General features: G+C 55.0%; 3 protein-coding genes across 10 annotated transcripts; 2 read left to right on the forward strand and 1 right to left on the reverse strand.

Annotated features, from left to right (window-relative positions):
* Nucleotides 1-290: 290 nt before the first annotated feature.
* On the forward strand, nt 291-3,276 carry GP1BA (glycoprotein Ib platelet subunit alpha). Its single transcript, XM_009189430.3, is given in 4 exon segments — nt 291-375; nt 603-2,210; nt 2,213-2,341; nt 2,343-3,276. Coding segments are annotated over 4 exon segments (2,286 nt in total). The 5' UTR covers nt 291-294; the 3' UTR covers nt 2,811-3,276.
* Nucleotides 3,277-5,555: 2,279 nt separating this feature from the next.
* SLC25A11 (solute carrier family 25 member 11) lies at nt 5,556-9,070 on the reverse strand. Of its 4 annotated transcripts, none has more exons than XM_031657296.1 (8): nt 8,969-9,070; nt 7,315-7,467; nt 7,024-7,230; nt 6,757-6,847; nt 6,584-6,674; nt 6,399-6,498; nt 6,268-6,319; nt 5,556-6,143 (listed from the first exon to the last, which is right to left on the reverse strand). In XM_031657296.1, exons 2-8 carry the CDS (start codon nt 7,464-7,466, stop codon nt 5,988-5,990), a joined length of 849 nt encoding a protein of 282 aa, XP_031513156.1. In that variant the 5' UTR covers nt 7,467; nt 8,969-9,070; the 3' UTR covers nt 5,556-5,987. The 4 variants fall into 4 exon arrangements, with proteins under 4 accessions (XP_031513156.1, XP_021784292.1, XP_003912207.1 ...); XM_021928600.2 differs by lacking the exon at nt 8,969-9,070 and adding an exon at nt 8,655-8,765; XM_003912158.4 differs by lacking the exon at nt 8,969-9,070 and adding an exon at nt 8,070-8,338.
* On the forward strand, nt 8,331-13,431 carry RNF167 (ring finger protein 167). 5 transcript variants are annotated; one of them, XM_021928599.2, is made up of 10 exons: nt 8,331-8,485; nt 9,182-9,252; nt 9,336-9,416; nt 10,558-10,683; nt 10,793-10,880; nt 11,067-11,157; nt 11,390-11,495; nt 11,637-11,730; nt 12,760-12,840; nt 12,917-13,431. In XM_021928599.2, exons 1-10 carry the CDS (start codon nt 8,455-8,457, stop codon nt 13,219-13,221), a joined length of 1,074 nt encoding a protein of 357 aa, XP_021784291.2. In that variant the 5' UTR covers nt 8,331-8,454; the 3' UTR covers nt 13,222-13,431. The 5 variants fall into 5 exon arrangements, with proteins under 5 accessions (XP_021784291.2, XP_009187696.2, XP_003912210.2 ...); XM_009189432.4 differs by having other exon boundaries at nt 8,346-8,485; nt 8,746-9,252; XM_003912161.5 differs by lacking the exon at nt 8,331-8,485 and adding an exon at nt 8,508-8,619 and having other exon boundaries at nt 8,746-9,252.
* Nucleotides 13,432-13,491: the final 60 nt, after the last annotated feature.

Here is a 13,491-nt window from a genome sequence, read left to right on the forward strand (position 1 = left end):
AGGTGATCCACCCACCTCAGCCTCCCAAAGCTATGGGATTACAGGCGTGAGCCACTGTGCCTGGCCCTGGAGAGGTTTTTAAAAGATGTCAGAAGGCTGTTTGGAGGAGTCCACCCCCATCTCCCCTGTGTAAAAGGAAAGCGGAAGAGAGAACCACAAAGGCGGCTTGGGGGAAAGCCGTGGAGTGAGGCGATAAGGGCTTGTGTCCAAGGGATTCCTGGTCACTGGAATCCCTATCAGGCCTGCATTTCCTCCTCACCCCCATCCCCTTTCTTGCCACTGGCTTAGTCCTCCATGGGGCTAGAAGAGAGAAGGACTGAGTTGAGTGGCACCTCAGAAGACGCTATGTGCCTTCGGAGGTCTTTCTGCCTGCCTGTAAGCCGGGGTTGGTGCTGGGGCAGGAGAGGGGTTGGAGGGAGGGGAAAGAGGGCCTGGAGCTAGTAGTTTAAGCTCTGCAGGCAAGGGTGGGAGAGGGGAGTAGGGAGGACAGGAGGTGTGAACGCTGTTTCTGGAAGCGAAGCTGCAGGGGGAAGGGGACTGGGACCTGGGGGAATGCTTCCAGGGGCTGCAGGGGGGTCCACTCAAGGCCCCCTTGCCCACAGGTCCTCATGCCTCTCCTCCTCTTGCTGCTCCTGCTGCCAAGCCCCTTACGTCCCCACCCCATCTGTGAGGTCTCCAAAGTGGCCAGCCACCTAGAAGTGAACTGTGACAAGAGCAATCTGACAGCGCTGCCTCCAGACCTGCCAAAAGACACGACAATCCTCCAGTTGGGGGAGAACCTCCTGTACACCTTCTCCCTGGCATCCCTGGTGCCTTTCACTCGCCTCACTCAGCTGTACTTAGATAAGTGCGAGCTCACCAAGCTCCAGGTCGATGGGACACTGCCAGTGCTGGGGACCCTGGATCTATCCCACAATAAGCTGCAAAGCCTGCCCTTGCTAGGGAAGTCACTGCCTGCTCTCACCATCCTGGACGTCTCCTTCAACCAGCTGACCTCGCTGCCTCTTGGTGCCCTGCATGGTCTTGGCAAACTCCAAGAGCTCTACCTGAAAGGCAATGAGCTGAAGACCCTGCCCCCAGGGCTCCTGACGCCCACACCCAAGCTGGAGAAGCTCAGTCTGGCTAACAACCACTTGACCCAGCTCCCCGCCGGGCTCCTGGATGGGCTGGGGAATCTCGACACCCTTCTCCTCCAAGAGAACTCGCTGTATACGATACCAAAGGGCTTTTTTGGGTCCCACCTCCTGCCTTTTGCTTTTCTCCATGGGAACCCCTGGTTATGCAACTGTGAGATCCTCTATTTTCGTCGCTGGCTGCAGGACAATGCCGATAATGTCTACGTGTGGAAGCAAGGTGTGGACGTCAAGGCCATGACCTCTAACGTGGCCAGTGTGCAGTGTGACAATTCAGACAAGACTCCTGTCTACAAATACCCGGGAAAGGGATGCCCCACCCTTGGTGATGAAGATGACCCAGGCCTATATGATGACTACACAGACGAGGACACTGAGGGTGATGAGGTGCGTGCCACAAGGACTGTGGTCAAGTTCTCCACCAAAGCCCATACGACTCCCTGGGGTCTGTTCCACTCATGGTCTGCTGCTTCTCTAGACGGTCAAACGCCCTCCTCCTTGCATCCAACACAAGAATCCACTAAGGAGCAGACCACATTCCCACCCAGATGGACCCCAGATTTCACACTTCACACGGGATCTGCCACATTCTCCAAAACTCCAAAATCCACTACTGAACTGACCCCAAGCCCGACCACCTCAGAGCCCACCCCAAGCCCAACTACCCCGGAGCCCGCCCCAGAGCCCGCCCCAAGCCCGACCACCCCTGAGCCCACCCCAAGCCCAACCACCCAGGAGCCCACCCCAAGCCTGATCACCCCGGAGCCCACTCCAAGTCAGACCACCTCAGAGCCCACCCCAAGCCCAACCACCCAGGAGCCCACCCCAGAGCCTGCCCCAAGCCCGACCACCCCAGAGCCCACCCCAGAGCCTGCCCCAAGCCTGACCACCCCAGAGCCCACCCCAGAGCCTGCCCCAAGCCTGACCACCCCAGAGCCTGCACCAAGCCCGACCACCCCAGAGCCCGGCCCCCAAGCCTGATCTCACCCCAGAGCCCCACCTCCTAAGTCAGGACTCACCTCAGAGCCCTCCCTAAGCCTAACCACCCTTGGAGCTCCACCCTAAGCTCCGCTGACTAATTCTGTGAGAGCTGGCCAAGGCCTGACCTCATCCCGGAGTCTGCCACAAGCCTGATCACTCCAAAAAGCATCATATTTTTGACTACCACAAAACCCGTATCACTCTTAGAATCCACCAAAAAAAACATCCCCTGAATTTGATCAGCAACCAGCTCCGCAGGGGTGCCCATATCTCGAGAGCTACAGAAATGACCCTTTTCTCCACCCCGACTTTTGCTGCCTCCTCCCCCTGGGCTTCTATGTCTTGGGTCTCCTCTGGCTGCTCTTTGCCTCTGTGGTCCTCATCCTGATGCTGACCTGGGTCAGGCATGTGAAACCACAGGCCCTGGACTCTGGCCAAGGTGCTCCTCTGGCCACAGCCACACAAACCACACATCTGGAGCTGCAGAGGGGACGGCAAGTGACGGTGCCCCGGGCCTGGCTTCTCTTCCTTCGAGGCTCACTCCCCACTTTCCGCTCCAGCCTCTTCCTGTGGGTACGGCCTAATGGCCGCGTGGGGCCTCTAGTGGCAGGAAGGAGGCCCTCAGCTCTGAGTCAGGGTCGTGGTCAGGACCTGCTGGGCACAGTGAGCATTAGGTACTCTGGCCACAGCCTCTGAGGGTGGGAGGCTTGTGGACCTTGAGAGAGCAGCCTATGGGCTCTCCTATCGAATCTAGTTGGGGGTTGGGGGGATAAGGAACACAGAGTCATGGGGGAGGGGTCTTAATTCCTTTTTCTGTATCAGAAGCCCTCTCTTCGCACCACAGGCACACAACTTCAGTCCCAGCAAAGCAGAAGGGGTAATGACATGGAGTTGGGTGGGTCACAGGACAAAGCTCCCGATGCTGCATGGGGCGCTGCCAGACCTCAAGGTGAATAATTTTGGCGGAATACAGCATGGTTCCCACGTGCATCTATGCACAGAAGAAAATCTGGAAAGTGATTTATCAGGATGTGAGCACTCATTGTGTCTGGATGTTACAAATATGGGTGGTTTTATTTTCTTTTTCCCTGTTTAGCATTTTCTAGTTTTCCACTATTATTGTATATTATCTGTATAATAAAAAATAATTTTAGGGTTGGGAGTGATGGCTCATGCCTGTAATCCCGGCACTTTGGAGGCCAAGATGGGTAGATCGCCAGAGGTCGGGAGTTTGAGACCAGCCTGGCAAACATGGTGAAACCCCATCTCTACTAAAAATACAAAAATTAGCCAGGCATGGTGGTGCATACCTGTAATCCCAGCTACTCGGGAGGCTGGGGCAGGAGAATCGCTTGAACCTGGGAGGTGGAAGTTGCAGAGAGCCAAGATTGTGCCACTGAACTCCAGCCTGGGTAACAGAGTGAGGCTCCATCTAAAAAAAAAAAAAGCCTTCTGGCCGGGTGCAGGGGCTCACACCTGTAATTCCACACTCTGGAAGGCTGAGGCTGGTGGGTTGCTTGGACCCAGGAGTTTGACACCAGGCTTGGCAACATGGCAAAACCTGATCTCTACAAAAAATACAAAATGTCAGCCAGGTGTGGTGGTGTGTGCCTGTGGTCCCAGGTACCTGGGTGGCTGAGGAGGGAGGATCACCTGAGCCTGGGAGACGGAGGCTGCAGTGAGCCCCGACTGTGCCACTGTACTCCAGCCTGGGTGACAGAGTGAGAGCCTGTCTCAAAACAACTTGGTTTCTTTTGGTGAAGAGTGGCTGGGGCACCTGTCATGAGAATTCACGAGGCTCCAACTGCCCCTACACTGGTCACAACTTATCCAATAGACCTTCAGTTATAGCCTGCACTTCCCCTGCCTGGGGTGCCTCCTTCTATCCTCCAGGGCTGGCCACCCACCAGGCCACCCTAGGCATCAGATCCAGCTCAGAAATTGTCATCTTCCTGGAGTTTAACGACAACTGCTGATACCCACCTGGCAGCAGCCTGCAGTACTAGGGGCAAAGGTGGGTGCCTGCTTTGCACCTGCAGTCTCAGAAGTGCAGCTCTCACTGCCCAGGTCAGCAGGACAGCAAGGGGTGGGCCCTGCAGCATGCACCATTTGGTGAGTGTGACTGAATAGTCTTGGGTTTCCTGCTTTCAGGCTGGGACACAGGCAAACGGAACCCCATTTTTCTCATAAATCCTGCCATTCCCTAAACACACTGGTGTGGCTTCCTCTCCTGCCTTGTCTCCAGCCCAATCCAGGGCTTGGGGCCCAGAGAATGGGACCATGGAGACCCCCATCCCCCTCCAGATGGTCCCAGAAGATCTCCCAAACCTGAAAGTCTGACTGCATCTCTCCCCAGGTGGAGGACCAACTCCTGAGCTTGGCAGTCAGGGATTGCCACGCACTGACCCCATCTGACAGTCCAGCTTCATCTCAAGGCAGATCACAGCCTGTGCTCCAACTATCACAAGCCTATAGATCACCTGCTCCCCGACAGTGTTTTACTCTAGGCCTTTGCCCTCAGTCCAGCCAGGTGTGCTGTCCTTGCCCCCTCCCCAGCCAGTATAACCACTCAGTGTGCAAGTCACTTCTCCCAGGTGAGGTCAGGTGCTTTCCAGGTTACCCTGCAACACTATTGCTACACTCAGTTTCCCAGCTGCTCCTGTATAATCTTGCCTTCTGGACTGGAAACTCCTTAAGGACAAGGTCTAGGCTTCAAGTATCTCACAATAGCCACTAAGGCCCAGGACAGAGTGTACACAGAGGCAGCAGCAGGGGTGCCACGATGCTGAGCTCCACCTCTTCTGCTGATGAGGCTCTGCCAAAGGGACAGCTCCCACCTGCTGCCTGCCTGTCCCCTAGCCTGGCCAGCACTCCTCAGTTTGACCTTCCCAAGTTCTTTTATGCCCCGAAGAGGTTTTAAGGCTCCTTGAGGGCTGGCCTGGGAATCACACATCTTCTAAAGAAATGGATAAGGTTCTCACTCTCCCCAGCCAAGGACGCAGATCAGGTCTCTGGCCAGCATCCCCCTTTCCTCAAGCTTCCAGTGCCCACCCACTTAAGCCCTGGCCCTCCACCCGCACTGCCTCCACCCCACAATGGTCTTCCTCTCTCAGAGTCTCTTTAACTCCTCCCTCTTTAGGCTGCAGAAGCAGTCATCAGACCGAGAGGCTTTTCCTGGGGATTATGTGAAATGATCTGTGCGTCTGTGGCATTCTTGGGCAAGTGGCTGGAGGAAACACACCGGGCCTGGGATTTGAGTTTTTCTAGCCCTGTCAGCTGCTGTGGCATGACAGATTTACACAGCATTTGCATAAAACCAGCGGCTGCTTTTTCTTTAACAATTTTTCTTAAAAACTCCAGTTCCTATTCTCCAGGGGCACCAGCTTCTTTGTCCAGTCTCCTCCCCTCTCCTAGCCACCCCCCAGACTCTCCAGATTTGGGGCTGGTGTCATCAATCCGATTTATTAAGTCCTCAGTGAGGGGGAGGAAGGGCCACATCTCCCTCTGTAGGTCCTTTGACCATCTTGATGGCTTCTGCTTCTCCCTGTCCCCTCAGTTCTGCCTTGGTTTCCCCAATGAGAAGGGGGATCTTCTGCTGTCCTGTGTGCCCTGAAACTAAAACCCAGGGGGAGGCCAGAAATCCTCAGGAAGTTTTCCAGCTCCCTGCAAGAATAGCCAGGGACAGAGACATCACAGGATCAGGATGGGCAGGGCAAGCTGGAGCAGGGGGTAGAACAGACCAAGTCCTTTACCGCAGAGGAAGAAACCACACTGTGGAAGGGAAATAAATAGACGGGTCCAGGGCAGCAGAGCCCAGGCCCCCAGGGCGCAGTGGCCATAGACGCAGCAGGCAAGTGGGAGCCCCCGGCCGCTTCAGCCACTGAGGAAGAGACGCCTGTAGGCCTTGTTCATCTGCTCCAAGAAGATGAAGGTGAGGACGGTGTGGGGACCCAGGCGGGCATAGTACGGTGTGAAGCCCTTCCACAGGCTGAAGAAGCCCTCGTAGCGGACAACCTTGAACAGGACATCCTAGACACAGACAAGCAGGGCGCTGGGGCTGGGACTCTAGGGCCCATCCCCCTTACCCAGCTGCCTTCACACCTTTCCCAGGGGATCTGACACCCCACCCAGGCTCCCAGAATGGCTTCCTCACCAGTCCGTTCTTGTATTCCGGCTTCCCATCAATCATCCGCATGTTCTGGATTCTGAAGGGGAGGCGGCAGGGGCATGAGAGACCGAAAGGACACCTTCCCACCCACCTCCAGGACCAGACTGCACACTCACCGGGTCTTGGCAATATCCACAGGCATGGAGGCAGCAGTGGTGACAAGACCGCTTATCATGCTGGCGCAGAAGTGGCACAAGATGTTGTCAGAGAAGTAGCCTGGGGGAGGTGAGGCGGGGGTGGCAGTCAGCTCAGAGGTGGCTCAGGCCAGGCTGGGAGCTAAGGGCCCAGCTCTGGGTCTCACCTGAGTCCAGTAAGAACTGCTTGGATTGGGAGTAGGAGGCCAGCTGCGCAGCATTGACGACGACGGCCCGAGCCATGGTAGGGATGCAGCCCTGGAGGGAGGGGAGCGGGCAAGAGTCAGAAACCCCTAAAACCGGACTTCACAGCCCCCAAGTCTCCAGCCCCTCCACTCACCCGCCACAGGGTGAGGACTCCCTCTTCCCGGGTGATCCGGATCAGGGCATTAAACACATTTTTGTAGCCACGGCGCTGGTCAGCTGGAAGCCTGATGAGAAGGCAGGAAGAGGTCAAGATCAGGATAGCCCACAGGGCCCCACAGATGCAAAGAAAGGAAGGCCAGAACAGGTAAACGCTCTGCTCTAGATGTGGGATAGAAAAGTGGTCCTTTCATTCTAGATTCCAGGGAATGGGGCTGGGGTGAGGCTCAGACTTGGAACTCACCGGCCATCTGCAGTCATGCGGATAAGAGCCACTTCGGCTGGTGTTCCCACAAAGGCACCAGTGGCACCTGCCGTCATGCCAATCAGAGCCTTCAGCAGAAAGCCAGGGGGAGTACCATCAGCCCCAGTCAAGCGCTCAAACAGCACGGTATAGATGCCAAGGCGGGTAGTGGTGTAGGTGGCCTGGCGCAGCAGGCCAGCCGACAGCCTGAGGAGCAGAGGGGTCAGCATATCAGGCCAAGGTCTGGAGCTACCAACCCACAGCCTACCCTCCATCCTGAGGCCCCAATACCCGGTGTAAATGCCCCTCAGGCCTTCTGCCTTCAGGATACTGGTGAGGGCATGGAAGCTGGTTTTGTACTCTCGAGTCTTGGCCCCTTCCCCACTCAGCTGCATCCGGTTCTTCACCAGGTCCAGGGGCTGGACAAAAACTGTAGCTCCCATCCTGGGGGAAGATAGAGGTGGAGTGAAGGGCCAGGCATTCCAGATCTACCAGTGCCCACTGGAGCCTGGCAGCAAGAGGTTACAAAGGTCAGGGCCTGCCATGCGATTCAAGAATCACGATGCTGGTGAGCATGTGTATAAGAGTCTATATGTACACCGAGTGCAACGGGTCTGAAAAGTCTAGTTGTCCAGGCGGGGCCATGCAATGAAAGTCTCCAAGCAGCTTCATGACAGTCAAGCAGTGACCTGGGGCTGCACACAGTCCGACACAGGGAGGGGACGAAGGGGCATCCAAGATTTAGGACTCCAGGTAGTCCTCCAGGAGCCATTTAATGGCCTGGAATCCCCTGTAGCCCGGCCAAGCTTAGCAATGCGCTGGGAAACTCAGGTGGCCCGGCGGGGGTTGTGCAACGACCCCGCATGCAGTCCAGAAGGGGCCTTGCATGGGGCCCTAGCAGCCTATTGGGGAACTCGTAATACGCTGGAGATCACGCTGACCCCGTGCCGGCACAGTTCACTGCAACAGACCCAGAGATGAACCGGGCCCGGTTCCTTGCACCCGTCCCTTCCTCCTCTTTTCCCATCCCTGGGGCCTGAGCTTACCCGGCCAGGCCCCCAAACAGGAACTTGATGGACTTAGGGGAGGTACGGGGCTTCCCGTCCATCCCGCCGGCCCCGGCACTCGCCGTCGCCGCCATCGCCACTCAATGGCCCTCGGCTCCGGGTCCCGTGCGCGCGCGGCCCCGCTCGCGCCCAAGGTGACACCGCGCGCGCAACAGGGCGAGGGCGCGCGCACGCCCCTCCGGCTCTCAGGTCCGGCACCCGCTGGAAGCCAGCGCGGGCGCAGGCGCGCAGCGCAAAGGCGGCCGGGAGTAAGGCGGAGCTGAAGGAGGAGCTTGAGGGAAGCGTGCGAGAAGGGGTGTAACTGATTTAGGAAACCAGAGGAAAGGCGCAGTTTTCACCAAATTGGAATCGCGGGAAAATAGAGATGAGTTTGTCTCAAGGTCTCGCGAGATCGAGTGAGTACGGCTCACCAGAGTAGGAGAGCTCTCGCGATAGACACACCAAGCGTTCAGCAGCGAGGGGACGGGGGAGGTGGTGAGCACTCTCGCGAGATTTGAAGGAGCGGTGGCAGCGGCTAGCGGGAGGAGAGGTTTGTAAACTAGGAGGCTCCAGGTTTCCGGGCACCTTTATTAGGTCGTCTTCTGGGCCACCAGTGCTCCTTCCATCTCCACAGGCACTCCCTCCATCGCTGACCTTTTTTTAACCGGCCTTTTAGGACCGAAAGTTCTTCATCTCAAGCATCAAATGCTGAAAGCGGCCTGACTTTCTCTACCGGAAGCCCTTTTCCAGAGGCTGGGAACACGGCCCACCTGGCAGGAAGTCCCACCTCCTTGAGCTCCGCCACCCTTCCCGAAGTTTTTCTGTCACCTGTGTTAGGCTCCGTCCCCTTTCCCCGTTTTATCCCCGTACCAGAAAAGGATACGTTTAGTGCCTCTCACCCAGCTCCACTAAACGGGTTGGATATCTCATTCTTTGAGTCGGGGTTCCTTCCCCGGCGCCTCCATGTAGCTGGGAAGTGGGACCTGGGGGTGGTTGGACCCCTGGGATCCTAAAGGAGGGGCAGGGAGGGCGCAGAACTCCGCTTCTGCTCCTTGCTACCAGGACGAGCGGCCTCCTCAGCCTCTTTCCTCCCGCTGCCATGCACCCTGCAGCCTTCCCGCTTCCTGTGGTTGTGGCCGCTGTGCTGTGGGGAGCGGCCCCCATCCGGGGGCTCATTCGAGCGGTGAGTCCGAGGGACGGAGGAGGCAAGGGCGCTGAAGGGAAGGGTTGCAGGCTGAAGGGGAACATTGCCTTTTTTGTCCGCAGACCTCGGACCACAATGCCAGCATGGACTTTGCAGACCTCCCAGCTCTGTTTGGGGCTACCTTGAGCCAAGAGGGACTCCAGGTGATTTTCTTTCTTTCTTTTCTTTCTTCCTCTCCTTCCCCCCCTTTCCTTCCTTTTCTGTCTTTTTTCTTTTTTTTAATATTTAGCAAGATCTTCCATCCTGGGCTGGGGTTGGGGAGGTTTGTCCTGGGTGAAACTGGAGGTAGGAAAATCAAGTTAGGAACTGAGCACGTATAGTGTAGAATCCAGAATCCAGAGGGAGAAGACAAAGTGTCCACCCCTGGAACTCCGAGGTTATCAGGGAGACTGAAAGTGGACAGAGACGGAAGGTAGGATCAACGGTCCTTATCAAGAGGGTCTCAGAAGCTATTGCTTGTATGACCTTGGGCAAGTTAATTTCTCTTTGAGCCTTAGTTTGTTTTACTGTAAAATGGGATATTTTAAGTTTTCCTAGGGTTATTGTGAAGATTAAATTAGATACGCAATTTTTGTAGTACTTCATCCCAAAGACTGCCACATAGCAAGAACTCAGTTGGGCCGTAGTAGCAGTGGAGTTGTTTGTGAGATGGGTAATTAGAAAATTGAAGAGGCCGGGCGCGGTGACTCACATCTGTAATCCCAGTTCAAGACCAGCCTGGCTAACATGGTGAAACCCTATCTCTACTAAAATTACAAAAATTAGCTGTGCATGATGGTGCATGACTGTAGTCCCAACTACTTGGGAGACTGAGGCAGGAGAATCACCTGAACCCGGGAGGTGGAGGTTGCAGTGAGTCGAGATCGCACCACTGCACTCCAGCCTGGGTGGCAGAACGAGACTCCATCTCAAAAAAAGAAAAAGAAAATTGAAGGGAAGGGAGTGTGTTCTGTGTAAGTGTTGGAGAGGAAACTGTGAAACAGAACTTGAGAGTCGGAACATTAGAAGGCAAAGTAATTGCATTAGCTTGCGGTTTAGGGTACAGATTAGCCCATCTGGGACAGCGAGAGGGATGATGGGAGAGTTTGGTGAAGGGATGTTTTATGTCATTACCTTTTCAAGAGGCTAAGAGAAAGTTGTGAGGTTGCGATGCTCAGACCCCAGGAAGGAGAAGGAAGTGAGGATAGAGGATGTGCAGCATGTGGGCTGGTGTGTTTGGTGGTCCTTGTAGAGAGTGAAACCTAGGGAGGAGAAATCTCACTGTTGTTTGCTTCCATCCTTCAGGGGTTCCTTGTGGAGGCTCACCCAGACAATGCCTGCAGCCCCATTGCCCCACCACCCCCAGCCCCGGTCAATGGGTCAGTCTTTATTGCGCTGCTTCGAAGATTCGACTGCAACTTTGACCTCAAGGTTGCTGAATGTGGAGTGGGAGCTGGGCAGCTGAGGGTAAAAAAAGGCACCAGGAATGAAGACAAGTCAGGCCTATGATGGCTCCTTGTCCTCTGCCTTGTCTCCCTAGGTCCTAAATGCCCAGAAGGCTGGATATGGTGCCGCTGTAGTACACAATGTGAATTCCAATGAACTTCTGAACATGGTGTGGAACAGTGGTAAGGCTGGAGGAATCTATACAGCTGGGCTTTCAGTAGGACCCAGAGATGGTGGGAAGGCTGAAGGCTTCAGGAAAAGAAGCCAATCCTTTAGGTGGGTTGGGGCGAAAGTGCCAGATGCCAGGGTTCCCAAAGGATTTGAGTAGAAGGTTGTGAGTCCCCAGAGTAACACCTTGATCCCTGCAGAGGAAATCCAGCAGCAGATCTGGATCCCATCTGTATTTATTGGGGAGAGAAGCTCCGAGTACCTGCGTGCCCTCTTTGTCTACGAAAAGGGGTAGGACATATGCCTCCTTCCCATTCTTCCTTCAGCAGGCAGTTCCATGCCAACCTGGAGCCCAGGCCTCATTACCCGAACCATTAGCCTCCTGTCCTTCCTTCCCTGCCTCTTTAACTTTCTTCCCATTCCCATCCCCACCTATGGGCTTTGTCCAGAGCCAGTTGCTTTGTCCCTCTGTTTTTCTCCCTTTGCCTTTCTTGCCCTGCTGAGACTGGTTGTCCTTTTCCAGGGCTCGGGTGCTTCTGGTTCCAGACAATACCTTCCCCTTGGGCTATTACCTCATCCCTTTCACAGGGATTGTGGGACTGCTGGTTTTGGCCATGGGAGCAGTAATGGTGAGTAGCTGAGGGAACATGATGGGAAGCACTGAGGCCTATGAGGCCAGACTGGATTTGGAGTTGGGAGATGGGAGTGGCTTGTCCTAGATTGTCTAGTTTTATTCCTAAGCCTTGTCCATCCACCCCCTCTTCCACCAGATAGTTCGTTGTATCCAGCACCGGAAACGGCTCCAGCGGAATCGACTTACCAAAGAGCAACTGAAACAGATTCCTACACATGACTATCAGAAGGGTGAGGGGTTAGGGGAGGAGAGGGCTTTTCCCACCGTTTACCTGGTTCTGAAGGACTTTGAGCCCAGAAGATAGGGTATACAAAGATGGCAGTGGCTGGGCACAGTGGCTCACGTAATCCCAAGTGCCTGTAATCCCAGCACTTTGGAAGGCCGAGGTGGGTAGGTCGCTTGAGCCCAGGAGTTTGAGACCAGCCTGGGCAACATGATGAAACAAAAAAATCCCACCACTTTGGGAGGCTGAGGCAAGTGAATCCCTGGACCCCAGGAGTTCCAGGCCAGCCTGGGCAACGTGGTGAGACCCCATCTCTATAAAAAATAACAAAAATTAGCTGAGCATGGTGTTGTGCGCTTGTAGTCCCAGGTACTTGGGAGACTGAGAAAGGAGAATCACTTGAACCAAGAAGGCGGAGGTTGTAGGGGGCTGAGATTGCACCACTGTGCTCTAGCCTGGGCGACAGAGGGAGTCCCTTTCTCAAAAAAATAAATAATAAAGATGGCAGTAAGAAATTTTCAGCTTGAGATGCTGTCTTGTCCTGTTTTTACCCATAATACAGTGAAGATGGGAGAGATGCAAAGCAAAGATGATTAAGTGAAATAATTGTGGCAAACAATAGAGGGACAGACTTTGCTTATGGGGGATGTGGAGAGAGCAGAAAAATGGGAGGAATGGGGAGAATTCAGTTAGAGAAGGAAGAAAGTGGTACTGTGGGGCTGGGGCTTTAGGCCCTGGGGCCTCCAGTGCCCGTATAAGGTTATGGCAGAAGCCCTGCCCATTTCCGTCCCTTCCACTCCCTATCTCCACTCTCACACCTCCCCAAAAACCACTTCCCTTCTTACCTCTGCTTCTCTTTGCTTGTCCCTTTTAGCCCTAAATTCTTCCATGTTCTGCCCTGACCTTATCCTGCCTACCTGTCTTAGCTCTTCCACTGGCTTTGTAGGTGAGGGAAAATTTTCGCAAGGCTTTAAAAGCCTTAGCTCTGGGTCATGGTGGCTCAGTGAAGGACTAGATTATTTTCTTTCTGTCCCAGGAGACCAGTATGATGTCTGTGCCATCTGCCTGGATGAATATGAGGATGGAGACAAGCTGCGGGTACTCCCCTGTGCTCATGGTGAGGCCCTCACTGCCTGCCCATGTCCCTCTGCCACTGGCAGCCACCAGGTGCTTCACCTTGTTCCTCTCTGCAGCCTACCACAGCCGCTGCGTGGACCCCTGGCTCACTCAGACCCGGAAGACCTGCCCCATTTGCAAGCAGCCTGTTCATCGTGGTCCTGGGGACGAAGAGCAAGAGGAAGAAGCTCAGGGGCAAGAGGAGGGTGATGAAGAAGGGGAGCCAAGGGACCACCCTGCTTCAGAAAGGACCCCACTTTTGGGTTCTAACCCCACTCTTCCCACCTCATTTGGTTCCCTAGCCCCAGCTCCCCTTGTTTTTCCTGGGCCTTCAACAGATCCCCCACCCTCTCCTCCCTCTTCCCCTGTTATGCTGGTCTAACAACCCTCTACAAGTACACTTCTGGTGACCTATTTGCACAGACCGTCTTCTTCCCTCCAGTCTTCTAAGTTGAGGGATAGGGGACATTCCATCCTAAGCTGCTCCCTTACCCACACCTATCCTTTTGAGGGGCATTGGGGTGGGACTGGGGCAAGGAAAGGGACTGGGTCTTCACTTCTTGGGCTAATAAAATTGTTTTTTGTGGACTAAGGGTGAGATCATTTTTAGGTGAACTTAACCCTTTGGGGGAATCACCCCTTTAGCCATAAG

This window comes from Papio anubis, chromosome 17 (genome assembly GCF_008728515.1).
Source record: "Papio anubis isolate 15944 chromosome 17, Panubis1.0, whole genome shotgun sequence".
Taxonomy (NCBI): domain Eukaryota; kingdom Metazoa; phylum Chordata; class Mammalia; order Primates; family Cercopithecidae; genus Papio; species Papio anubis.